The sequence below is a fragment of the Perca flavescens genome, chromosome 18, assembly GCF_004354835.1.
Source record: "Perca flavescens isolate YP-PL-M2 chromosome 18, PFLA_1.0, whole genome shotgun sequence".
Taxonomy (NCBI): domain Eukaryota; kingdom Metazoa; phylum Chordata; class Actinopteri; order Perciformes; family Percidae; genus Perca; species Perca flavescens.
Genome location: NC_041348.1, coordinates 15,856,521 through 15,882,613, shown reverse-complemented (window position 1 = coordinate 15,882,613; position 26,093 = coordinate 15,856,521). Strand labels below are relative to the sequence as shown.

The following is a 26,093-nucleotide window of genomic DNA, read 5'->3' as shown; positions in this document are numbered from 1 at the left end:
GTGTCATTTTTTTTTTTACGCATAAGGAGCTTTACTCACTTATAATGGATGTCTCACACCAAGACGTAGGTATTAGCTGTTCGAGCTGGTTCTTGTGGGACCCCATGGTTCCTGAGGGTCATCAAGTCTTCAGGTCCTCAGGAGGAAACTCCATTCTTTTGTGCCACGTTTATGCAACACAGAACAGGCTCAGATCATTTTGCACACCTTTTCTGGTTTGTATAACAATTTACCCCCAGATGCCTCCAGGCATAGCCACCTTCCTATAAGAAGGCCAATGCACCACTCCACAATAGAGCGAGCACGTCTATGCACTATATTGTAGTGCCTTTGTTGTGCCATCTGTGGATTGATAAAGGGGGTTAATATCCAGGGATGCATTTGGGTCACCATTATTCACTAAAGAAAAGTGAAGCACAACCAATTTCAAATTGCAGATTACCAGACCTTAATACTGTATTTTTAAATTATTCATGGCATTCAATTTTACCAAGAAGCGGATACTAATCGGATACCAGACCAGCTTGCAGTTTTCTCCCTACACTGCTTTAGACAGTATAAACGATTCATGGGTCGAGCCTGGCCATTTAGCCGCTACATTTGTCAACGCCATTTGCGCATCACAAATTATTTGGACATTGACAGAATTAAAGTGCTTTTTGTCTACAAACACAAATTCATCCTCCCAAGGTGCCCTTATTGCAACATGTGTGCAGTCAATTGCTGCGATTACGTTTGGAAAACCGGACATTGCTGCAAATTGCATTTTGATGTTGGCCTGCTATGTATGGGAATCTAATGTACCTCCGACTTATAACAAATACTAATCCCACCCCATATAACAGGAATGACACGGCTTAATGTCGACTAAAATATTCCAGACGTGTCCACCAGCTGCCTCTAAAAATGTCCCTGTGAACCCCATGAACCCAAGAGTTGTCAAAACCTGTAAATTGTTTTTTCTGGATCTGGCGCTCTAATGCCAGACCACACAGCTCAAGGAAAACAGCCATTGGAAGCATAAAGCAGCTCATGAGCCAACTATACCATCATGAGCCAGAAAATGAGAATGATTTCAAAATACTTGCTCTCGCCTCAAAAATCCACCAAAATCATTCCACACGGCTGCAGCTACAGTATGTGCACATTCTTACCTCACATTCTTCCTTTAAAAGATAAATACCAGTTTTGTATGTGGGACAAGGCTTTTGCATGGTTTCTAAGTTACTACCAGCCTAATACACTGTGAGCCTACACTACTTTACGTCATACACTTAATTTGTCAATGAGTGTAAATCCAAAAATGTAGCGCAACTGCCTTTTTTAAAATTCATATATCAGTAAATAACAACCTTTGAGCTGTTTCACTGCAGTGCTAATAGAGGTTGCAGGACTGCACCAATGTCCTTGTTCTCTCCTGCTCTGTTATTCTGTTTTACTGATGCTCTCCCATGTGACGCAAATCCTGCAGTGCTAACTTCAGACCTTCTATTAACTGCTCTTCTTTCTCTCTCGCTTATCTGACCTCCTATTTCCTTCATTTTTCTTCCATTCCTCATATTTAATACTCCGACTTTCTCTTTTTAAATCTGGCTAACTCTTTTCTTTTAGAAGAGGTTTGTTTGTATGTTTTTGTGTGTGTGTGTGTGTGTGTGTGTGTGTGTATGTGTGTCTGTATTTCAGTTTACTATAAGTAACAAGTCACTCTGTGGAGGGCAAGGCTGCCGGTCAAAGATGGGTAAGACAGGAAAGATGAAAAATAGAGAGGTAAAGGAAACAGACATGTCCTTGGAGGGTGAATGATTTCCCAGGATTCAGTCTGTTGACAAGGTAGAAGGCGTGTGAGGGATTTCCTGGAATGCAAACACTATTTTTTACTCCCTTTCTCTCCTTTTGTGTTTCCTCTTCTCTTCCTCTCACACTATAGACTCCACAGAAGACTCGTAGGCGCAAGCTAAATGCCTTGTTTCAAAGCGATAACCTCTTCAGCAGAGGAGCGAGTTTGTAAGATCCCTGTCTCATTCAGCCTCCCCCTGGGGGGACACAAATTCTTACTCTCCTCTCCCTCTCTTCTTTCACCTTCTGGATGGATAGCGATGATGGCTCACACTGCCTGCACCGAAAGCTTTGTGTGACAGATCAAAAAAAGAATGCCGACACTGTTTACCAAACCCCAGCAGTAGGGGAGGTAGACCTTAACAACATCTTCCCAGAGAAAGCCCAACTGAGTGTGATGCTTGTGAGAAGAGAAATGGTTGAAATTATACATAAGGAGAAAAGACATTATATTTCAGGTAAGTATGTGAGGGCGGTGCAAGCTGAAAGGGAACTTGAAGCCTGAGATCTGAGTTCTTAAATGCTCAACTTGGCTTTGTCAGCATCAACTTTTCAGGAGTTCTTAAAAGCATGAATATTATGAAATACGTATACAGTATTTCTGTGGAAACATGTTGGGGGTTTTAATATTCAAAAGACGTTTACAGTCTTGTTTCTGGCCACATAATGAATATTCACTATCCTTTGAGCTTTGTTATGGTTTCTACCCATTCCTGACAAACTTGGCTCTTTAGTGGCTAAATGCTGCACTCTTCACCAGCTAGTCGCTAACTTTGTCTGTCATTTGGTGCTAAGCAGTTAGCTACAGTAGGTTTTAAGAGCTGTTTTCACTGAAAACACCTGTGATAAAAAACTCTAAATTGCCTGTGAGAGTACGTAGCTCAACAGTAAAGTGCCTGGAAAACCAAAACAATCAGCTGAAACATGCTAAAAAAGCTCATAGAGCTAAGGGGAACTGCTTACCTTGCATATGGCCGCTGGATTCTAACAATATCACATGAAAATCCATCTCGTCAGGCTTCAAGTAATGAGTTTGGGTCGAACCAATCAGCCTCCTGCAACAAACTTCAGACGTGGTGTTTGACAACAGGGAGAGGAGAGGCGACTGTTCATTCAAAACAACAATGGCTGCTCCTAAAGAGTTTAGCGTAGACACTGCCATAGCATCACTTATATCCAGGGTGCCATTTGTGAAGAAAACAGAGAGGGGGATGTTTTTTGATCATGCACAACAAAACAAAACATGCAAGAATTTAATCCCCCTTCCAATAACATGGATGGAGCCATTTGGTCAGCCATGCCAAAACACTTATGCACTTCAATATGGAAATTGAAAATAATCTCAAAATGAAATAGCACAATATGGTGTAAACATAAAACACAGTGCTTTCAAGCCGGAGCAGAGTTCACTTTGCGGCGAAAACAAAATACTTTCCCCCAGGAACAGCTTGTTCATTCCTCGGGCATGTAATAATCGAATTCCAACCTTTTTCCTAAACTTAACTGTCATTGCCGCATGATGCTCATGGGGGGGGGGGAATACAATCCCACGCACACCCCGGCAAATCGCACCTTGGTTATATAAGAACTGACACATAGTCATTTGATCCTTTGTTAATATAAAAAAAAATATTAGAGCTGCGTTAAAGGAACACTCTGACTTATTGGGACTTTAGCTTATTCACCGTAACCCCCAGAGTAAGACAAGTCCATACATACCCTTCTCATCTCTGTGCGTGTTGTAACTCGGCCCACCGGTAGCTTAGCCTAGCACAGATCCTGGAGGTAACTGGTTCCAACTAGCCTACTGCTCCGAATAAGTGACAAAATAACACCAACATGTTCCTATTTACATGTTGTGATTTGTATAGTCACAGCGTGTACAAATTACAAGGTCACATGAGACACAGCCATCTTCTAACTATATATAAACTGGGAACTATATTCTCAGAAAGGCGAAGCACTGCTACTCTCTGCTCAGGGCTTCTCAGGTGCTGCAAGCATATCACTCCACCAAAGTAGCAGAAGTAGTAGTGCTTCACTTTTCTGAGAATATCAGTCCCTCCAGGATTTTGCGATGTCGCGATCGCGCCAATTCACACGAATTCAACCAATCACCGCAACTTTGGTGCGACTCGCAATTTTGACCAATCACTGCAACTTTTCTGCAACTTTGACCAATCATCGCGGTCTCCTGCAAAGCGTCATCATACGTCAGCAAACTCACTTCCTTGTTTTGTTCAGAAGATGCAGCAGCATGCGCAGCAGACATGTGTGCTGCCAACGTCTCACATTTACCTACAAAAATAACAGCAAAGGACCGTGAAAAACAGTATCCAGATGTTCTTTATGAAAGCGGGGGTAAATTGTTTTGCAAGACGTGCAACGATTTAGACGTTAACGATTTAAAAGTCGCTGAAGTTGCTGCCGTTTCAATCCTGGCTGTCGGCTCTCTTCAGCGGGTGGGGCTACTGCTCCGTTCCCTCCGCGACTGACGCTTGCCCACACACACACAAACACACACACAGACACACACACAGACAGACACACAAACAACACACACACACGGACACACACACAAACAACACACACGGTGGATGCAGGAGAAAAAGGAGATGAGACGACACAATGACCTAAATTGAGGACAGCTACGCTCGTTATTGTAAGTGCAATGATAAGTCAAAGTCAGTACTTTATCAAACTGTATGAATGTGAGTCCCAGGCCAGGTTAGGAAATTAACTAACAATGTAAAGATCAACAAGCCATTGATGGATATTTTCAAATTTGATTCATTTAATAAATTATTATTGTTTTGTCTTAAATCCACCAGCCATTTTCATATTATACCAACATTTGCAGCATCCTGAGCCTTTTTGGTAAGGTTACTAGGAAAACTCAGCCCAGGATAAAGGTTTCCTTTTTATTTTTAAAGAACTATATAAAAAAAAAAACTTTTTTGCAACTTTCACTGTCTCCCGCAACTTCATTGCAACAAACATACAAAATACATCGCAACTTTTATCGCAATTTTTTACAAAAGCTCCCGCGAAATCAGGCATTTTGGACTGCAACAATCTTAAAAAAAAGGCTGCGAAATCCTGGAGGTACTGGAATATAGTTCCCAGTTTGTATATGGTTAGAAGATGGCTGTGTCTCATGTGACCTTGTTATTTGCACACCTTGTGAATATAAAAATTACAACATGTAAATAGGAAAATGTTGGTGTTATTTATATATTTATATATATATATATATATATATATATATATATATTTTTTTTTTTGGCATGCTACTTTATATATATACAGTACAGGCCAAAAGTTTGGACACACCTTCTCATTCAATGTGTTTCCTTTTTATTTTCATGACTATTTACATTGTAGATTCTCACTGAAGGCATCAAAACTATGAATGAACACTGTTCTATACTACGTAATATGTACTTAACAAAAAAGTGTGAAATAACTGAAAACATGTCTTATATTTTAGATTCTGTAAAGTAGCCCCCCTTTGCTTTTTTTATTAATAAGGGAACAAATTCCACTAATTAACCCTGACAAGGCACACCTGTGAAGTGAAAACCATTTCAGGAGACTACCTCATGAAGCTCATTGAGAGAACACCAAGGGTTTGCAGAGTTATCAAAAAAAGCAAAGGGGGGCTACTTTGAAGAATCTAAAATATAAGACATGTTTTCAGTTATTTCACACTTTTTTGTTCAGTACATAATTCCATATGTGTTCATTCTTAGTTTTGATGCCTTCAGTGAGAATCTACAATGTAAATAGTCATGAAAATAAAGAAACACATTGAATGAGAAGGTGTGTCCAAACTTTTGGCCTGTACTGTATATATATATATATATATATATATATATATATATATATATATATATATATATATATATATATATATAAGTGGCATGCCAAAAAAAAATACTGCAGTGCTAATCCACTTGGTTCTCATTTTCTACTGTCCCCTTGCCTTTTTTTTTTGTTGCTATTCGCATCTTTCTCTTTTTTGTCGTGTTGATCAATATGCTAATAAAATTCTGCCTTAATGTTTTTATCAGCCTCCCACTCCTCCAGAGATTTCTACATATTTTTCTTCTTTTGGTTTAGCAAAATGACTGCTTTAATTGGCACAGATGTATAATTAGTAATTACTCACCTGTTTTTCTACCTAGTTTTCACTCAAACATTATCTAAGATGTACCACTTCGTTGTAGTAGTAAAAAGCTAAAGGTCGGAGCCTGCTAGCGCAGGATTCGATCAAACTGATGACAGGAGGATTAAGCAGTTCAGATTGATTACAAGGCTTTGTGTAATCTTGTTAATTCAGCACAAAGAGTTGATTTCATGCTGGCCAGGACTGAAAATGGACTCCTGCTCTAGCTCAAGGGTACGAACCAACCTGGGTCGATTACTATCTGAGACCAATCTAATTCATTTTGCAGGCTTGAGAGAACTTGTCTGACACAAGGGAATGAGCATCAGTTTGTTTTCTTAAGACTGCAAAGCCCAGTCATCTTTATAACAATCAGTGCCTGACACTGGCTTAGAATAACACTAAATGGCAGAGCTGTGAGTGAAGGAGTGGAAGGCTGGGAAATTGCCCCATTAATCTCTACAGAATTATTTCCCCTTATGATATAATGTTGACACGTCCCTAATGCAACCAGGCTTGCAAAAAGCCTATCTGATAGCTTTGTGTCTGGCTGTATTTTCATGTGTCTCATCACTGACACAAGCATTGTCTCATTTTCCTCTACAGGTAAGGAGATTCATTACTCTCTTGTTTGATATATAGACCACCCATCCCATCCCTTATATAGTGTATGTGCCTGGAACACAGCAATATTGCTTTCAGGGTAAATACCTCCTAGCCTAGTCCTTTATTCAATTTCTGGCTTGAAATGAGCTACTATACTCCGGCAGCTGTTTTAAATGTTACCTGCCACAGGGATTTAATGTCAAATAGTTCACAATCGTGAAAATACTCTTATTTTGGCTAGCCTAAAAGTATTGCGAATGACAGAAGGATTAGGTAGGCAAATACCACTGTGCACTCACGGAACAAAAAGATAAGGGGATCTCAAACAAAATGTATTTAGTAGAAACGTAACCATGAGGGAATCAAAAGAAATTAATTTCTATTTAGTCTTTGGATGCACCGGAAAAAGCAGAGTCTTTACAAAAAAAGCCATGCTAAACATTCAATTAAGGGATGGAGACCAGCAGGAGAAAGTTAACGAGCAAATACAGAAACATGATCTGCTCATTACTGCCTGAACAGATTTAAACGGTGCCACAATTCCATAAGGTAGCCACCAAGTTACAGCTAGTTTTCAAGCAGCTGCATCTGGATAATTAACTGAAGCATGTTGCAGACATTAGTGCAGTATTTTTTTAAAGCCACTGAAAACTTCTTCTCAAATCTTAAAGGCCCTGAACTTTTTTTTCTCCTCATTCAGCTTCTTACAATGAGCGATGCGGTCACACATGAACACACTTTCATTTTCTGAAGCAATTATGGTTATTTCCTTTGAGAGATTTGCTGTAATTCTTGTTTTGTTTTTGTCTGCTCTTCTGACAGGCTCATCAACATTATTAATGTTAAACACAAATTCTTAAGATTTGATACCAAGTTTTCAGGGGCTTTAAATATTTTTCTTTAACACGTATAACTAAAGAAGCAACTATCAAAGTTTGAAAAGTAATTTTCTCTTGGTGCATGGACGTACATGACATCATCTTTTTCCAGCTGGGCCCTGTCCACTTTAACAAATTCCAAAAAAAAACAACAAAAAAACAATCTCTTATGTAAAATAATCAAAACTTCCAACTTTGGCAGAAAAGTGTGTTCTTGCGTTACTTAGAATAAGAAGCTGATTAAGAAAAAGGGGTTTCAGGGCCTTTAATGTCAGTGACCATGGTGATTAGTAACTCAATAAAATATATTTTTCAGCTCAGATGGTTCTGAGTGGAAAATGTGGCTCTTAACTAATGCCTAATCACCATCCAGACCCTTTATTCCCTCCCACTGTTCATTCAAGGGATCTCTGTTCTCTCTGGAGAAACTGGTTCTTGCACTCCGCTGCTCTGTGTGTGTGTGTGTGTGTGTGTGTGTGTGTGTGTGTGTGTGTGTGTGTGTGTGTGTGTGTGTGTGTGTGTGTGTGTGTGTGTGTGTGTGTGTGTGTGTCTAATGATTGGGTCATGTGTAAATGTTTGGATGTTATGGGAGAGAAGCATCTGTACACAGGCAGTACTATTTATTGTTTATTTTATTATTTTTTAACATTACATGATATACATTGTGTGCTAATGCACTTTTTTAAGTTTAACCCTTAATGGTTGGGTTGGCTGTATTTATAAAGTTATCTGAATCTAAACCTGACAGAGCAGCTTCATTTTTGAAAACACATACTAAAGAAAACTGGCCGCTCTGGGGACCTGCAGTCAGCACCACTTCATTAGTTTCATTTTGACCCCAGTCTAAAACACAGTTTGACAAACAAGATAAATTAGATTTTTTTGCCTTGCAGCTAACTTCTCAAAAACATATTTTTGCCCGTTTGCAATTATCAGTCGAAAAAACAATTACAAATGATTTAAGAGACCGCACAGTAGGTGTTGGTTGCTCCATAAACCCCACATGGATTCACACGTGCTGACCAGTGAATCATTTTTTATGTATTTTTTTTAAATGCTCTAAAATGATTGCGTAACAAAACAAAAAGTGCATTTAAAGGCAAGCAAAAATACACGCTGTATGTTTTGCTCAGAGTAATTATCTTGGAACAATGAGAAAATGCTGTAATTATAATGAAAATGTTTTGAGTGAATTCACTGTGAGATGCAACAAAAATCTTAATAAAAAGCCATTAATTAAAAAGAAAAGAAAAACTCACTGAAATGGTAACAAGGTTGACTTTGAAAAAGCTTTGATTGTAAAGACTTAAATCTTAGACAATGTTGCACTTTCCCATCAACACTATTATAAAGAAAGAAAGAAAATACAACAAACTCATTCTCATGTCCTTAGAGTTTTCTTTATTTCAGATCTGAAAGTGGGACAGAATTAAAACCTGTATTTTATATTGAAACCATGCTGACAGCATTACTGTATGCGTACAGTGTAAACACACACATGCACCTTTATTCCTCATCAGCTCTACGTTATATCGCCGGGGTGTCGGTGCTTGTGGATAGTATTTGCATGCACACACACGCACGCGCACACACACACACACACACACACACACACACACACACACACACACACACACACACACACACACACACACACACACACACACACACACACACACACACACACACACACAAGAAACAAACAGCGCGGGGCAGCTGCGGGGCTAATTTGTTTAGAAGGAATTAATTAGACATTATTAGGGGAATAACAATGGAGCAGAGGCTGGGTGTTTAACAGTGGGACGTCAAAGAGGCAAACCTGTCACGGAACAATAGGCTAATATCCACCCACTGCTTCTCGGCTACTGCTCAATTACTTTATCACACAATAGGACACACACACACAGTAAGTAAATGCAAGCGGGAAGTGAATTTTCTGATCAAACCTCAGAAGAACATTCATTCATGAAGGAGAGACAGCAGAGGTTGTGTTTCTGTATCCGTGGGTGTGTGTGTGTGCGTGTGTGTGTGTTTCTAATTGAGCAGATGTTTCAGTATTAAAGGTATCCGCTCTAATACCGTCAAGGCAGACACTGCAGCTGCTGTTGACATGTCTTCAGTTGATGAACCCAATTACGGAACAAAATGGAAAGGATCTGATATTACTTCAATTCTCGCCTCACGCTAATTTCTTTAGATCTCAATCCAATCCAATTCCTCTCCTCTGTCAACACCTTCCCACTCCCCCTTCACGAAAACTGCCTTATCACCGCACTTCGTGGCTGCGGCCCAAACTGCCTCCCCGTCGCACTCCTTCCCCTCACACCTTGTTCTTCCTCCCCTCACAGCCACTTCTTGAGAACGGCCAAGGCCGAGTTGAAGGTGAACTGAGCCTGGTGAGTCCCGCGGTGAGCCAGCAGCAGGGAGCCCGCCTCGGGCCCGTGGCCCGACGCCAGCAGCTCGGCGGCGGCTTTGTCTACATCCCAGCCTCCCTCCTGCTGGTGGGACAGCATGTGGGAGCTGAGCAGGGGGTACAGCGCTGAGGAAACGCAGCCCACTAGAAGCCCTGCATCCAGGAGCAACGAGAGGAGTTCGGCGTCGCAGGAGGACGCTGTCTCCTGGAGGGAGAGAGGAGGGAGAAAGTGTAAACACACATGAGGTAATGGAGTCAGGAGAAACTAACTTGTCTTTTTTTTTTAAGCGCGATTGTGTTTTTTCATCCCTGTGAATACATGCCAAGAGTAACCGCCAGAACTTTGGCACACATGAAACCAGTTCATCTGCCAAGTAACCAGCTATTATTCAGCAGAGGTGTCAAGTAACGAAGTACAAATACTTCGTTACCTTACTTAAGTAGAAATTTTGGGTATCTATACTTTACTGGAGTAATTATTTTACAGCATACGTTTTACTTCTACTCCTTACATTTTCACGCAATTATCTGTACTTTCTACTCCTTACATTTTAAAAATAGCCTCGTTACTCCTATTTCATTTCATTATACATATACCATTCCGTAAACATATTCCGACACCCTATTGGTTTGTGCACCTGCACAGACCCGGTGCTAATACGGCACCGGTGCCTTAACGACCGTTATCTACCGGACCAAATAGCAACGCGGATTTCGGTGCCTTATTTAGGTGCCACTTAAATGCCTGCGCTTCTCTCTGATGCTCCGAAAACGGACGTTAAAGGGAACTGAAACATCGCCGCACGGGACGCTAGTTAACAAACACTTGACAGCAGGTAACGTTAGCCTCCCGTTAGCTAGCAGCTGGAGTAAACACGGTTAAAATGCTGAGAGCTAAACGGTGTAAAAGTGTGTCTGTATTTCATTTGAGAGGATTCTAACACCAGACTGTAGTTGCCGTTGTCTGAAAAACACAGAGGAGATGTGTCACTTTTTTTCAGACCTTCTGAGTTTGCAGCATAGACTGTTACTATTCAGTCTATGGTTTGCAGGTATGATTTTAATATAACATTATTATAGTCATTATGGCCTTTAGAAAAATATTTTTTTGTGGAGGTGGGGTAGTGCACTATTAGGCCGCTGTGGGGAGGGCTAAGCTTTTGTCCTTAATGGCATTTTTTCCCCTTACATTACTTGTACTTTTATACTTTAAGTAGTTTTGAAACCAGTACTTTCACACTTTTACTTAAGTGAAAAGCTTGAGTTGATACTTCCAACTTCTACAGAAATATTTTCAAACTGTAGTATTTATACTTCTACTTGAGTAATGAATGTGAATACTTTTGACACCTCTGTTATTCAGCAGACATTCTCCAAACACCCACCGGCTGATAAAACACTGAAGGTGGCTGGGAGGTGTGGAGATTAAGCAGCCACAGCGGCCTGTATGTATTGTAGCTTCCTGCTGCAGCAGCAGTATTTCCAGACTATGTGCGATTACAATGTTACACGCGTGAAGAGACCTGATGAGGTCAGACTGTTGGGACAAATCCTGTGTTGACACTACCAACATTCCCATGGCATTAGCGCGCACACGCACACAAAAACCCACACACACACACACTTCTTTGCAGCCTTTAAGAGGAACAACAACAATTTTAGACACATGTTCACACAGCCATAAACAAACCTTTACGTAATGTTTTAACCCCATCTTCCACCTCTTTACATCAATGAGTTGCATGAGCATGGAAATTCAAACCGCTAAATGCCGCAGGGGCTGCTGTGAGTGGTTTACAGGCCATGCACAAGCAAGGCTGAGTGCTGGGGTTGGAAAGGCCTTCTCTCTCTGTGACTCAGCCCATCTCCCCTGCATCCTCTCTCACCTGTTTGCTGTCTCTATCCAACTATACAGCCCTAATGTACGCACACATACAGACAACAGCGAGTCCCTGTCAGGGTATTTCTGGAGCTGAGGCAGATCAATTATAAATGTGGAGCTCATGTCTTCTCTTCTGTTGTAGAAAAGGGTAGCAGAGATGGATACATTTCTCTTCCTCGCCTCAAAAATCTCTCATCTCTGTGCCGACCTTGCTCCATTTTTCTGTCCTTAAAGGACATTCTATCTTTAAAAACATTAAAACCATTTAAAAAAAAAAAAGGATCACTTCAACCATGATGATGGATATAAGTGAACCTGAACGCCCCATACAAGAGTTGAGAGACATTCAGCTGTTGTCATTGACAATGACACTAACCCCTCCTGGAATTACTGAACATTTTTGCACATAAAACAACTTTGTCCCAAGATTCATAGTTTCAGTGAAAGTATTCTGGATGTGATTTACCATTTAAATACAACTTCACGGTTGCTTTGGTACCAAAGGGAGACAGAAGGCTGACGTAGAACAGTTATAGAGATACAGTATGTCATGCATCACTAATAATTTAATTTCTCCCTTCCATTGAGAGAAGGGACCAGATGAATCATGACAAGCCGTGGGAGGGACAAGGGCCACACAGAGAAGACAGACGGCGAATCTGGAGACAGAGGTGGACGAGGAGGTCATCCGGTTATAATGAGAATTAGCGGAAAGAATAGACGAGAGGGAGGGGAGGGCTGCGGAGTGTGGAAAATGTATGACAGAGAAAGATGGAGGGAGAGAGCTGGAGAGGAGAAAGGCAGACATGCACTGAAAACACCAGATGCATACATTTTTAAGTGCACCAAGTACTGAATGCACAATAGAACCAAGAAGAGGCACTTCAAAACAACTTAACACTTCAAACTTTTTTTTATTTTATTTTGGAGGCTCAACAGAGGCCCAGAACAAATGTTCTGCAAGGGATTTCTGGAGCTGCAGTGCACACTGACCTATTTTGAAGCTTAATATCTTACAAAGATGATTTCAAACTTTACGAATAGGAGAGGAGCAAAGGATGATGTTTTTTACAACTTGGGTCTTATTTTTCTTATTTTTCTCTTGCCATCACGCCTCTTGGTTATGGTAATATTGTCCCCAACAAAGTATTCCCTGAGATCTGGGAATGCCGTGACAGAGACGAGGCAAGACACACAAAGGTTTGATGATGAGAGAGGCTGTCAACAAGACAAGAAGTGTGAAAACCAAGAGATAAAACCAAAAGTGAATGAACCTGCAATGTCTGTAAATATCCTTCACTACACAGGAAAATTGTGGGCGCTACTACAGCAAATAGAGTAGGTCAAATTTGGATGTCTACAACATACAGTTTGGGAAATCATTTCTTTTACAAATAGGGCTTTAACAATAATAAAAATTGTTAATTATTAGAATTAAAAATTCATTAATCAGCAAAATTGTTATGAACAGTGAGATTGAGTTTAGGAATGCAATCTTATGAGCGCCCATAGAAATGATGGTCAAAACTACAACAAGACCAAGAGTCTACAGCCAGGCTGCATGTTAGCAGATTTGTGAGCCTGTACATAGGCACAGTGGTGGTTGGAGCTAAATGATATATTTATATATATCAACAAATAAGATGAAAAATGTCATAAACCAAAATTATTCTTCAATATTTTTACTTTGTTAAAATTGGCCTTGCAGAGGGCTAGACATACACATTTGATTTGATTGGGCCTGAAAGCGTGCTAATCACTGAAATCACCTTCTGCAGTGTTTGGCTGTAATGAGGGCTCACACCTCCAGAATGCTCATGGCTCTGCATGGAGAACACTGGTCTGAAAGATGACCAATTTAGGTACAGGAATATATACAGACAGCTACTACTTATAAATATGGACAAATTCTGTCTTTCTTTCCTGCATTTCCTGGTCCATTATGGAAGAGGGAAAAACACAGAACATCACTCGAGCACAGGCCTGGCTCGGCGCGCGCACATGCGAACGCGCGCGCACGCGCGCGCGCACGCGCGCGCACACACACACACACACACACACACACACACACACACACACACACACACACACACACACACACACACACACACACACACACACACACACCTCCCAGGCTATTACAGTTTGACGGTGTCAAGAGAGACAGCAGATTTGAGTCTCAGAGTTAGTTGGATCGACAGTCAAGCTGAAAATAGATGTGAAGGAGCAGCAGAGAGATGGAGGCATGGAGGGGAATCTTGATATCAGAGTGGAGCAGATAACTTTATGTCCTTTTTACAGCATGCTCGGCTCTGTCACATTTCAGGCACTGCTTTTCGTCCAATGTTCCCACCCACAGTACAGTAAGTATGCAGTATATCGCAGACAGCTGAGTGTAATGACAAAGTTTAAATGATCGCTACTCTAAAATCTTCTTATCCTTCCTTTATATTCTTCACTAAAGTCACAATTACAGCCATTCCTCTGAAGCTACTGAGCCGTTAGTCTAGGACAATACTTATAATTTAATACCTAATTTCTACTTCTTAATACTATGAAACGCAAGCATGGTACGGATGGGTGATAATTCAATGTTTTCATTTATCAACTTTAAGTGGAATCATATCATGACGATTATATGAACACATTAAATTATCATTCTGCAAATTTCTTCAAAATTAAAGGAATAATTCGACATTTTGGGAAACATTTTGCTTTCTTTGTAGAAGGTTAGATAGGAAGATTAAAACCACTGTCATATCCAGCTGTTAAATATGCAGCCACAGAACAGCCAGGAGACAATTAGCTTATCTTGCCATACAGACTGGACGCAAGGCAAAACAGCTTGACTGTCTCTGTCCAAAGGTAACAAAGTTCGTCTACCAGCACCGCTAAAGCTCATACTGCCACCCCAATCCTGTGAGGCTTCCCTCCTCACCCTTCTTTCTCTTGAGTTTTCGACTTTCCCGGGCGGTCTATCCGGGCCTCGGTTTTACAAACTGTTCATTGCAAATAGAATCTGACTGAGGAGGGGATACATCCATCATGCCGTCCTTTCTTTCTAAAAGGTCAAAAGCTTGGAGAACGCAAAAACCTGTCCTGCGGTGTAAGTGTTTTTGCGGTACAGGTTTGTGTGTCAGGTTAAAAGCCTCTCCAAATCTTCTCTAAAGGTTCAAAGAACACTGTCTCAAGGGAAAACAAGAGGCATCTTCGTTGTGTGTGCTCGCGAGTATAGCTGGTGTGCACCGTGAGTGAATGAACAAACACTCAGCATGACAAGAGAACTGACACATCAAACTGTAGCCATAAGATGTCCAACCACCCTTTCACTCTTGTTATTACTTCCTCATTTCTTGCGGTCTTGCCCTGTGAAAGACAGCCAAGGTTGTCTTTCCCACTTGTCTTCACTGGCAGCTAAATGTTGCCTGATTGGTCTGGTCAATTTCCAACACCCTTGTTTTCTATCGATGCACGTCTCTCATTTCCTGTATACGTCTTTCTCCGCCCTCTCTCTCCCTGAGCTAAACTCTGCTGAGTGCTTAATTGGAATTACCGTACACGTACAATGCCTAATACATAATGCATGACCAAGCCTTCTTTTATCATTTAAATCATAAAGCTTCTTTGGAATGCCAGACAACACACAACTATCTCCTTCCCTCCTTCTCTCATCCTTTTCTCTACTTCCCATCCCTCCATCCTAGCTGTCCCCAGGCTTTAGTGGTGCAACAAACTGAGCGTGCACAAACACATACAACACCAAACTGTCCTTGCATACAGCGCGACGTGATTGAAAGTGACAGAAGAAGAGGCTGTGAAGCCAAAAAAATAAGAAAATAAAAGTGGGCTGTGTGACGCATGTGAGACACACAAACATGCAGTGAGCAAATCAGGGATCAACGCACTGAGTGGGGAGCAAACACCGCTAGATTAACAGGTCCAATTTGGCACAAAAGCTGTAAACAAGCCCACTCAAACAAGCAATTGGACACATAATCAACTGAATCATACACTCACATACACACAGTGTTGGGGAGTAACGGAATACATGTAACGGCGTTACGTATTCAGAATACAAATTATGAGTAACTGTATTCCGTTACAGTTACAATTTAAATAGTTGGTATTTAGAATACAGTTACATTGTTAAAATCAATGGATTACATGACAATACTTCTCCGTTTCACGAGTTTATTCACTCTGAATAAATTAAGGCAACTTAATGCATTTTCCAGAAGCCCCGATAAGAAATAGAAAAAAATAGCTATTTGCGTGATCAGTCACAATGGAGTCGGAACCGGCACGACAGAGCCAGGGCAGCAATACGTTTCTATCTTGGAAATTCAAGCAGCATTTCACATTAAAGAACGAACAGGGAGAATGAAATACAGCTAACTGTGCCGTGCAGCCTCTGCTTGCCAGCAACCAACCTCTTTTCAGCTCCAAATTACTCCACCTCCAACCTGAAGAAGCATCTTAAAGTAAGTTATTTTTTTAATTAGCCAAGGGTAGTCGTCTGCTGTAGTTTTACTGGTCACCTTGCTATTTTAACATTGACGTGCGACTTTACATTCTCCTAGGTGCTGATTTACTAGCTCCAGAGCCGTTTAAAGACTATAGCCCCGTTTGACATGCTAACTAACGTTAGCTAAAATTAGCTTGTGGTAGCTTAGACTGCAGTTTGATTTTTGTAGTAGGCAGTTCGGGACTACCAATACAATAATCTATCTGCTTGTTCAGGTACACATTCAGCTAGTTGGAATAAAAAGAACACACCATTATAAGCCTGTTTAGTAAGCTGGATGTGATAGCCGCATTCCTACACTTATAAAACGCAATTCAATGTGGAAGTAATCTTGAAGTAATCCAAGTATTCAGAATACATTACTCAGATTGAGTAACTTAACGGAATACGTTACAAATTACATTTGTGGGCATGTATTCTGTATTCTGTAACGAAATACGTTTTGAAAGTATCCTTCCCAACACTGCATACACACACACAAACACAAGCCATGTCTTCAGTTCACTGGGCAGATGAAAAGGTGTGTGTGGTTCTTTAGAGAGTCATAGCAGGTCTGTTGGCTTTCTCCATAGGCCATACAGTAGTAAGAGAGATACCAATTTTGGAGGGTGGTGTCTATTTTGCCTTTACAATACCAAAAATACAAGAGCAAAAGTATGGATTATAAGGAATGGATTAAACAGTGTGTTTATCTGCTCTAAACGGTAAATGTTAGCATGTCCAGCTAATAGGGGTGCGAGATTCAAACGTGACGAGATTTCTCGTTGAGGTGAAAAGTTGTCTCGTGAGGCGATGTGATGTCAGCGTGATGGAGCGTGGTTTTACTATTGAAGATCCCCCTGCCACTTTTAAATCATTTGTGTGGCAACATTTTGGTTTTCCTGCGGAAATAATAAACGGCGAAAGAGTGACAGACAAGACGAACGCAATATGTAAACATTGTAAGAAAAAAATGACGTACTACTAACTACTGAGTTAGTAGAGAGCTGTGGTGGTGCTGTAAGTGTTTTTGCATAGTGCTCGTGTTAGCCGCGGTATACTGCATTTTTTTCTTACAATGTTTACATATTGTGTTCGTCTTGTCTGTCATGATAAATGAAGAGTGACATTTAAACCATAGTTTTCTGTGATAAATTAATCTTGTCTGATATTGAAACAAACTGACAAAAGAAATCAAACAGTTACACTAATTTAATAGTAGCAACAGCTAATTAATAGTTAAGCTCCCACAGTATACACTCACCTGAATTTGTGATCGACCAAGCTGAACTAAAATCAATTATTTCTGATCCTCCCCTTGATGAGATCTACTGATCTGCTAATGGCTGGCTGCTGACAAGTCCAGGCTATTTGTAGATCTGATAAAAGGTGGGTCTTGTATCAGCTTTAATTTGGTCATGATGGTGAAAAATGTGCCAGCAAAACAAAGGTTTAGAAAAAGAGCAGTGAACTACTCAATCATGTTAAAGAGTTGGTTCACCCAAATTACTTGCAATTTTTCAGTCTATTAAGTTTTGGGAGCTCTAATCCAGAGATACTATTAGGAAGGCACCGATCTCTTTTGGTATCGCCACCAGTACTACCTTATTAAGCGAACTGAGTATCAGCCATGATGTGAGTGATCCATATCAAATATACTTTGTCAATGTCATAAAATGTTGTATCAATTATTTAGGTACAATCTACTCAGTCACAGCAGGCCACGAACCTAGGCCGTGAACAGACTGACTTTAGTGCGGCTCCCTCCTTCATTTGAATAAAGCTAGTCCAGCAATAGGGAGTGATCCAGTGCAAAAAATAAATAAAAATAAAAAGTGGGGTGGTTCAGAAAAAAAGGTTGCCAGACCACAATGCGATGTCATCTGGCAAGGTGCTGCTGTGGCCAATCAAATATATGCAAGCACACATTCCTGGTATATTGTGCCGTTGCTATATTTCTATTGTTTACCTCACAAATCGCAAAGAAAAGATAAAATAAAAAAAAAGATATATATATATATAGTTGCTAACTAATAATTTTCGAGACTTGTAAAATCCTACATCCGAGTGTTACAGTGTGTTGTCGTCTGATAAGCTTTCAAAATAACTGGATCTGACTCAAATGCATGCAGCTGAAGCTGCAAGCCAACACATTATCAGATGTATTAGATGTTAGACAATTTCTCTCCGTCTCTGTTGATGTTATCTTCAGATGAACACTGTTCTGTGCTGCACCAAACATGCCCCTCTTCGTTCAGCTCTTAGGTGGCAGAGGCAAGATTATTTCTTAAAGCAGTGTGACACACTACCTGTCTCATTCAATTCATACAGCCCCTCTCCAACTCTTCTTGATTTATCTTTTCGGTCTTTCCTCCCATACCAACCGCTCTTCAGTCAGGCTGTGCACCCTGCTCTGTCTTCTCTACCTCTACCTCTGTCTTGGTCTTTTTTACTTTACATTTTCATACATTTGCTCTGACTTTCTAATTTCCCATCTCATCCCATTTCTCTCTCTAAACACCCATCCCCTTTCCATTTGATTTCTACTTCCCACAACTAAATCACACATCTTTTCTCTTCCCAACCTTTAAAATCCTGCCTCCCTCGGAACAGTTCGCTTTACTTTGCGGGATAAAAGCAGCGTGTTGCTCAGGTGTGCCTGCTGATATAAGACCATTAAGGTTTCATTTAATAGGGGCTCTGTCACTTAATAGAGTGGCTTTCTCTTATCTGATCCAGGAACAAAGACAGGGTCTGCTGGGTCTGAGAGGCCTACTCTGTGACAATTGCTTATCTGATCGGGAAACAGTGGAGAGCGAACCACACAGTCTTAAACTATTACTCTCTATCCGATTGTGGCTTTCCACAACCACAGGACAGGTAGCAAGTGGATGACCAATGCTGATTTGAATGTTGGTATTCATTTGAATGACGGTGAAGAGGTTTTATAATGTTTGGCTGGAAATAGACCAGATTTAGCCCATCTGCATCAGTCATCTTCTTTCCCTTTTTTTTTACGTCACTGTTTATATTCTGTCTCATACTTTTTTAAATACTGTATGTATCCAGTATACAGTATCGGAGGCCTGCTAGCACATTATTGCATTATTGCTTTTATTACACAGAGAAAAGAAACAAGGATGATGTTGGGTCTTACCTACTGGGGGTTGGAAACCCCAATGGCAATAAGATAAATCGGAGGGGTCATCAGATGATTAAATTAATGAAAAACAATACCTGTTTAACAAAATGATGTCACTGTAAACTGAAAATATATGGGTTTTGACTTTTGGCTGGATCAGAAAAAGAAGATGTGAAGTGAATTTTTTACTATTTATTAAAGTTTTAGAGACAAAATGATTAACCAAATATTTGAAAAGATGTCTGCATTTAAACAGTGGACTCCGCTTGGGTATTACAACGTCACTTACTGCTGTCATGCTGTTGATCTGATCCAGAGTCAGCTGCAGCAGTTGCTCATCACCACTCTCAGCCATCAGTTTGAGTGCAGGCTGCTGGAGACTCGGCTGGTTTTGGAGCAGCAGTGTGGCTATATGTCTAATACACTGGGGAGAGGGAGAGAGAGAGAGAGAGAGAGAGAGAGAGAGAGAGAGAGAGAGAGAGAGAGAGAGGGGAGGGAGAGGGAGAGGGAGAGAGAAAGAGGTGGTGGGGGGGGATTACATGAATGGATAGATGTGTGGATGAATGGATGAAAGGGGGAGGGGGAGAGATAGAGGCAAAGGTGGGATGAAAACAGAGAAAGGTAATCAGGAGACACAAAAAAAGAGTAAGGGAGAAAAAAAAGTGGGAGAGCAGGAGACGGAGGGAAGAGAGTAGGCGAGGAACAGTGAAGGTTAATCGATGTGCATATACTGTACAGACACACAGGCACATAATACTTTTAAAAAGGTCTACACACAAACACACAGCAGACACAGTCCTGTCCAGTAATATATGGATATCACAATGCAATCCGACTCCCCCATGCTCTGGCGGTTTCATTCCAGCAGATTCAAATTAAAGCTGTTCAGAACAGAGTAAAAGGCCTCCTTCCACACCTCCCACCCCTCTTCCCACACTAATATTTGACAGTCAGGCAGACACTAGCCTATTCACACTGAATAGCATTAGCGCTAAACTAATATCACAGTCAGCTGGCGCTAGACATACAGAATAGCATTAGGCTTACCACTTGCATGGTGCTCAGTAGGGCATGAATAGCATTAGGAGCAGTCAGATATCAAAGAGTGGCAAGTGCCTATAGTACATTGCAAAAAGCACTGAGCTGATGCTAACATGTTGCTGTGGGTTACATACTTAATAGCTTCAGTCTCCTGTATTAAGATACAGGGTAAAATGGTGGCACTACAGTGAAGTTACACTCAAACAAGCTTGTATTGTTTTATAAAAATGGTGATGGATTTTAATGTGGTTTAAACTATTAATTTTCACTATCGGAAGAATTATTAAAATCTTTCATTTACGTAACAATACCACACAGTGTAAAAATAAAAATACTGCAAGTAGAAGTAACATTTTACTGTTTAGAAGTATTGGCAACAAAATGTACTTAACAGTATCAAAAGGAAAAGTATGCATCACTTTCGGGGTCATTTAATGTATTTATTATTGGCTATTATCACAGACGCATTAACATAAGTAGCATGTTAAAGTTGTAGTTTATTACTGTGGAACTTATTTCACTATTCTATATACTGTTGTGTAGTTTTAATCTAAAACTATGCGTCATATTATATCAACTAAAATGTTAAACTGTAAAGAAACTAACAACTATAACTGCCAGATACATTTAGTGGACTTAAAAGTACAGTATTTCTCTCTGAAATGTAGTAAAGATAGAAATTATCATAAAATTTAAATGTTTGAAGATTGCTAAAAATTATATGAATTTAATATGTGAAATGTGGACTTCCATACTAATTTGATCGACTTTCCAGATTACTGCAAAGAAAAGAAGACACAAGGAGTGTTTGATGTTTACCTGCGCAGGAATCTTGTGTTTGGTGTTATAGAGGGATCGCACCATGGTGACAACCTGCTGACCCAGGTCTAAGTTGACCTGGGACGCCTGGCAGCGGGTCAGCAGGGCTGAGGTCAGCACCACCCAGGGGTTACGCTCCGACTCTGCCCTGGAGACAGAGAGCAAGACAGACTCGTAAAGGTGAGTGTCTGTGCGTAGTCTTCTGCTGAGCACGACAGAGGAACATAGACTGGTGAGAGTAAACATGTGAAGTACTTATACATTTGCTGTATTAGTGATTTAGGACACACACCGAGGCAGGAACATACAATATATAGTAAAACAATATGTAAAATGACTGTAGTGTTATTCATCCAGTTCTCTGCAGTCCTATGTCACCAGATGCTAATCCTGTTAGACAATGACTGGGTCACAGCAGCTGTCATTATGACTAATATAAATACAACAGCCACATTAGAATAACCGCATAAAATCACGGGCTGACATGAGCGCAGGCAGAATTATCAAGAGGTTTGAAGACGATGTAATGAATTCTGACGTTGACATGTACTGTAAGTGAGGAGGAAAGAGGTTTGACCACTTTACTCCTGCGGTTTAATATTAAACACCTACACGCTGCATTTCCTCTCTCTGTGTGAACACCAGGGACCAGCCGCCAGCACTGACAGGCGTCACTTTGTTGACACGCGCCTTTATGAGGTCTTCAAGACCTTTGCTAAAGCCTCCAGAGTAACCGATTAGCTCCCGCCAAGACCAGCAAATGCCAAAGAGGCTAAGGCAATACGACCTTCATGGATCTTTATTAATATACAGTAAATCATAGGGAAAAGAAAAACCTACGGGAACCACATAACCACTCATTATCTGTTAATTAGATCTTGGTTGATGGATGGATCCTGTTGAAATGATTAAGTCTACTAATATTATCATTAGAATGGCTTGCAGTCAATCCTATATGGAGTCCTTCTACCTGCTCGCTAACACTAAGTGGTTATCTATCTATCTATCTATCCATCCATCTATAGTATCTATCTGCAAAGCAGAGGCCTGATTATATCAGAGAGGAAGAGGTGAAGAGAGAGAGAGAGAGAGAGAGAGAGAGAGAGAGAGAGAGAGAGAGAGAGAGAGAGAGAGAGAGAGAGAGAGAGAGAGAGAGAGACAGCAGGGAGGACAGCAGGGCTCCTGTGTGTTTGACCGTCAGTATAAAAGGCAGCTCTCCATCCAGCTACTGTGGGTGTCTTGTCTGCTTCACCTTCAGATAATACAGCCATGGGAGCAAACAGAGTCCAATTGTGCTGTTTGGCACAGTGCTGCTTCCTGTGCTTTACCAGGGTGACAGGGAGGCTCAGCGGCATGACTGTCAGTGTGCTCGCCAAATCTGTCACAGGGTGCAGTGTGAGTTACAGCCAGCCTTCCATTCGTGCTTTGAATCACGACTCAGTTTATGCGGACAGACTAAAGGATCAGCTTTTTAGATGCACCTCAATATAGCTCCCAAAACCGCCTCTTGTAGTCTTACTGAAACAAATCTCCACTCTGCAGACACACACAGTAAACACACCTCCAGCCCAACCCGGATTAAATGCTGAGTCAGACTAAAACTGAAGGTTAACCATGTCTCACACACCCTCAAGTCTTAACAGAACATCTTAAACGAGGCATTTGAAGGTTAAGTTATTCTGAGTTTTGTGTCCCAAATTATGACGATGCAGCAGCCATTGCACATAAAATGCACACTAAACACAGATCAGACCCAAATTTCAGGCTTCTAAGCTTCAAAGAGGCACATTACAGCGTACTGTCGTCATTAGTGTGTGTATGCATGTTGCAGCAAATTAACTTGAGCGATTTAAATGAGGCCGACTAAAGAGACGAGCAAAAACAAAATCCATAATCAGAAGCTGAGTTTTGTACTCAGCATTACGTTTGCATTTAAATCTGAAAAATAGTACAACAGCTCAGTCTGCAGTTAAAAGAAATGATTATAGCCGAATGTCCCAGGGGTGATGGTTTGGCTACAGCTGCACTCACAAAGTCAGTGAAATATGTGGCTGAACTTGAAGCAGCTGTGTCGTCCAAACCTAATCCCAACTCTGCTACTGCTTCTCAGTATCAATTCAATAACAACTCTACTGTCCATTACAAATACACTTGTTCCTTTTGTTACACTGCCGCAACTCTAAAAAAAAAAAAACATGGGTCTTTAACTGCTTCCCTTTCAGTAATTTTGCTTTACCTGAATTTTTAACAGAGGAACTCGGGTCTAAACTTAGTACCTCAGCTGTAGTTTCTGACCACAAAAACCATCCTGTGCTGTGGGTAGAACTTTCTGCTGTCCCAGGAACTATCAGCTTCAATCATATACTGTAGTAAGCAGTACTGGGGAAATAATATGTGAACACACTGAGCATTTGCCAATAGTTTCAGCGCAGTTGTGCTCTGAAGATAAACTAAACAACCATCAAACATTGACTTGAACGTGACTTTCATTCCGTTATTGGTCTTATTTGCCTAATCTTCACGGTTCCTCAGATGTGGTGGAAATACAAACATTGATGCACAAAAGTTCCTAATTCAGTTCCTGAGTTCCTCTTGTGGCTCCTCAGGAACCTGCAACCTCCTGGAGCTATTTGATTAAAGAGGCCCTGACAGAAAGACTAGCATGGTAGATGTTTTTTTACCACCTATCCCCTAGTTTGACATTGTCTGCAACATGGTGGGGGATGGCCCCTCCTGCCCGATCACCTTTATATTTCAAGCAGGTTGTAAAGTCACAGCAGGCCTGTGATCTCTTAATCTGACACACTGATCATACGGACAGACAACATACTGTGTAATCTGATCCTGGCATACTGTTTACTTTAGACTGAAGTTGTGTCGGCATTTAAACTGATGCATCTTGTTCTTTAACAAACCAACAAAGTCATCAAAGTCTATAAATCAGACTCATACACACTCATACACCTAGACACAGCTCTGTGCATGTTGTTGTGAGTTTCTAACAACTACTGGAGAAGAACTCTACTTTCAATTGCTGATCGAAACAGTTTGAAACACAGTCTGCGTTGATTGAAATGGAAGGATAAACTCCCGACAGCATAACCCTCCATTGTCTCGGCGGGCCTTAGAGTACCACTCACTTTTAATCAAGAACAAAGGTAAAGGAGAAGAGCAATCACATCATTAGGCACTTATCAATAATACAGCCAGCACTTGCTGAGGCTCATAAGATGCCAGCTGGTGCAAGAAGCCCAGAGCCTGAAGCATTGTAAAGATGCCGGTTTTCATTCCCAACTCGTCCATGTGCAATATGTGGACCTGAGGGATAACAGGCACTATTCGCTCTCAGTAAAATGACAACACATTGCACAGAAGTTGCACATTAAAATGTTAATATCATCTTCATGTGTCCCTGATTTTGTTAACAAACAGGCTACAGTATAAACTCTGTTCAAAGTTTCTGTTAAAACACACTCACAATCACTAAGCAACTGGTAAAATAGCACTGTAATTTGAAATTTTTTTAACTGAAGATGCTGAGAAGGTACCAATGCATTTAGAGAGAGGATAAAAAAAAAAAAAGAGATAATTAAGTGGGGTGAAAAAGGATAGAAACACAGTAAGTCATTTGGTATTCTGCACACAATCTGAATTTACAGGTTATTTGCATTTTCTATCTCCAAAAACCTGCCTATTATAGAATATATATTTGTTATATATATTTTTATTTTGTCTTTTTTCCTGTATTCATGAATGTCAGAATGATATAGTTACTAATGAGCCTAAATAAGTAACAACTGTATTGGAATAGTTTTGACATTTTGGAAAATATGGTTATTCGCTTCTTTGCTGACACTTGGTTGAGAAGGTCGATACCACTCTCAGGTCTATACGTTAAATAAAAGGCTACAGCCAGCAGATGGTTAGCTTAGCTTAGCATAACAACTGAAAATGGGGGAGCCTGCCAACAGCTATTGTAGGCAGGCTCAAAAATAAGAGGTAGTCTAGCTCAACAACTAGTCGTTTTTACTTTTCACTTTTTATATGGATTAAAAAAATGAGACATGTGTTGTTATTTAGTGAACTTTAGAGGTGCTGCTAACTTCACTTGTTTCCAGTCTTTGTGCTAAGCTAAGCAGCTGCGGGCTGTAGCTTCATATGTATCGACATGAATAATCAAATATCCCAAATGTCAAACCATTGCTTTTACCCTGAAAGAATCAAAGAGCAATGAAAAAAAGATAATCTGTCTTACACTTCCTCTTTCATCATGGGTGGCCACGCTTGTAGGAGGAGCATGAGCAGCTGAAAGTCCTCCCACTGTTGCGCAGCTTCCAGCAACTCCAGGAAGAGGGAATATCTTTTCTCCTCATTCTCCACATCTTCTATCTCAACCTGAGAGGAAGGGTGGAAAGAAAGCCGGCAGGTGAGGAAGGCAAAATCCATTTGAGGGCAAAAAGCAAAGGCCTGCTATCAGGATCTTGACTGTGAGATATTACCAGGTCATTGAGCACAAAGCACAAATTAGGTGAATGAAAAGTGTTCGGTAAGTAACAATCGGTTTCTTTCAAATTATGCAACACATGGAATGTTGTGGATAAATATGCTAATAAATGCGAGCATCAAGTGGATTTCAGTAATTTATTTTTTTGGACACTTCTGTTAGACACTATCCAACACAAATGTAGCAGAGGGTTAGGGTTAGGGTAATCTGCCTCTGCACCTATGTACAACTCTGTCTGGCTAGAAGACAAAGAAGTACACCTCCATTGATTCCTCTGGAGAGACAACCCTGAGGAGGTAA

The 26,093-nt window shown here is 40.7% G+C and overlaps 1 protein-coding gene across 1 annotated transcript in view; it reads right to left on the bottom strand.

Annotated features, from left to right (window-relative positions):
- Positions 1-9,680: 9,680 nt before the first annotated feature.
- nbas (NBAS subunit of NRZ tethering complex) overlaps positions 9,681-26,093 on the bottom strand; it is a 169,007-nt gene continuing 152,594 nt past the window's right edge. Inside the window, exons 50-53 of the mRNA XM_028604439.1 lie at positions 25,545-25,684; positions 21,290-21,437; positions 19,719-19,853; positions 9,681-10,106 (exon numbers count right to left, since the gene is read on the bottom strand). Coding sequence (XP_028460240.1) covers positions 9,831-10,106; positions 19,719-19,853; positions 21,290-21,437; positions 25,545-25,684 — 699 coding nt within the window. The 3' untranslated portion in view covers positions 9,681-9,830. The remainder of the gene's footprint in view (positions 10,107-19,718; positions 19,854-21,289; positions 21,438-25,544; positions 25,685-26,093) is intronic.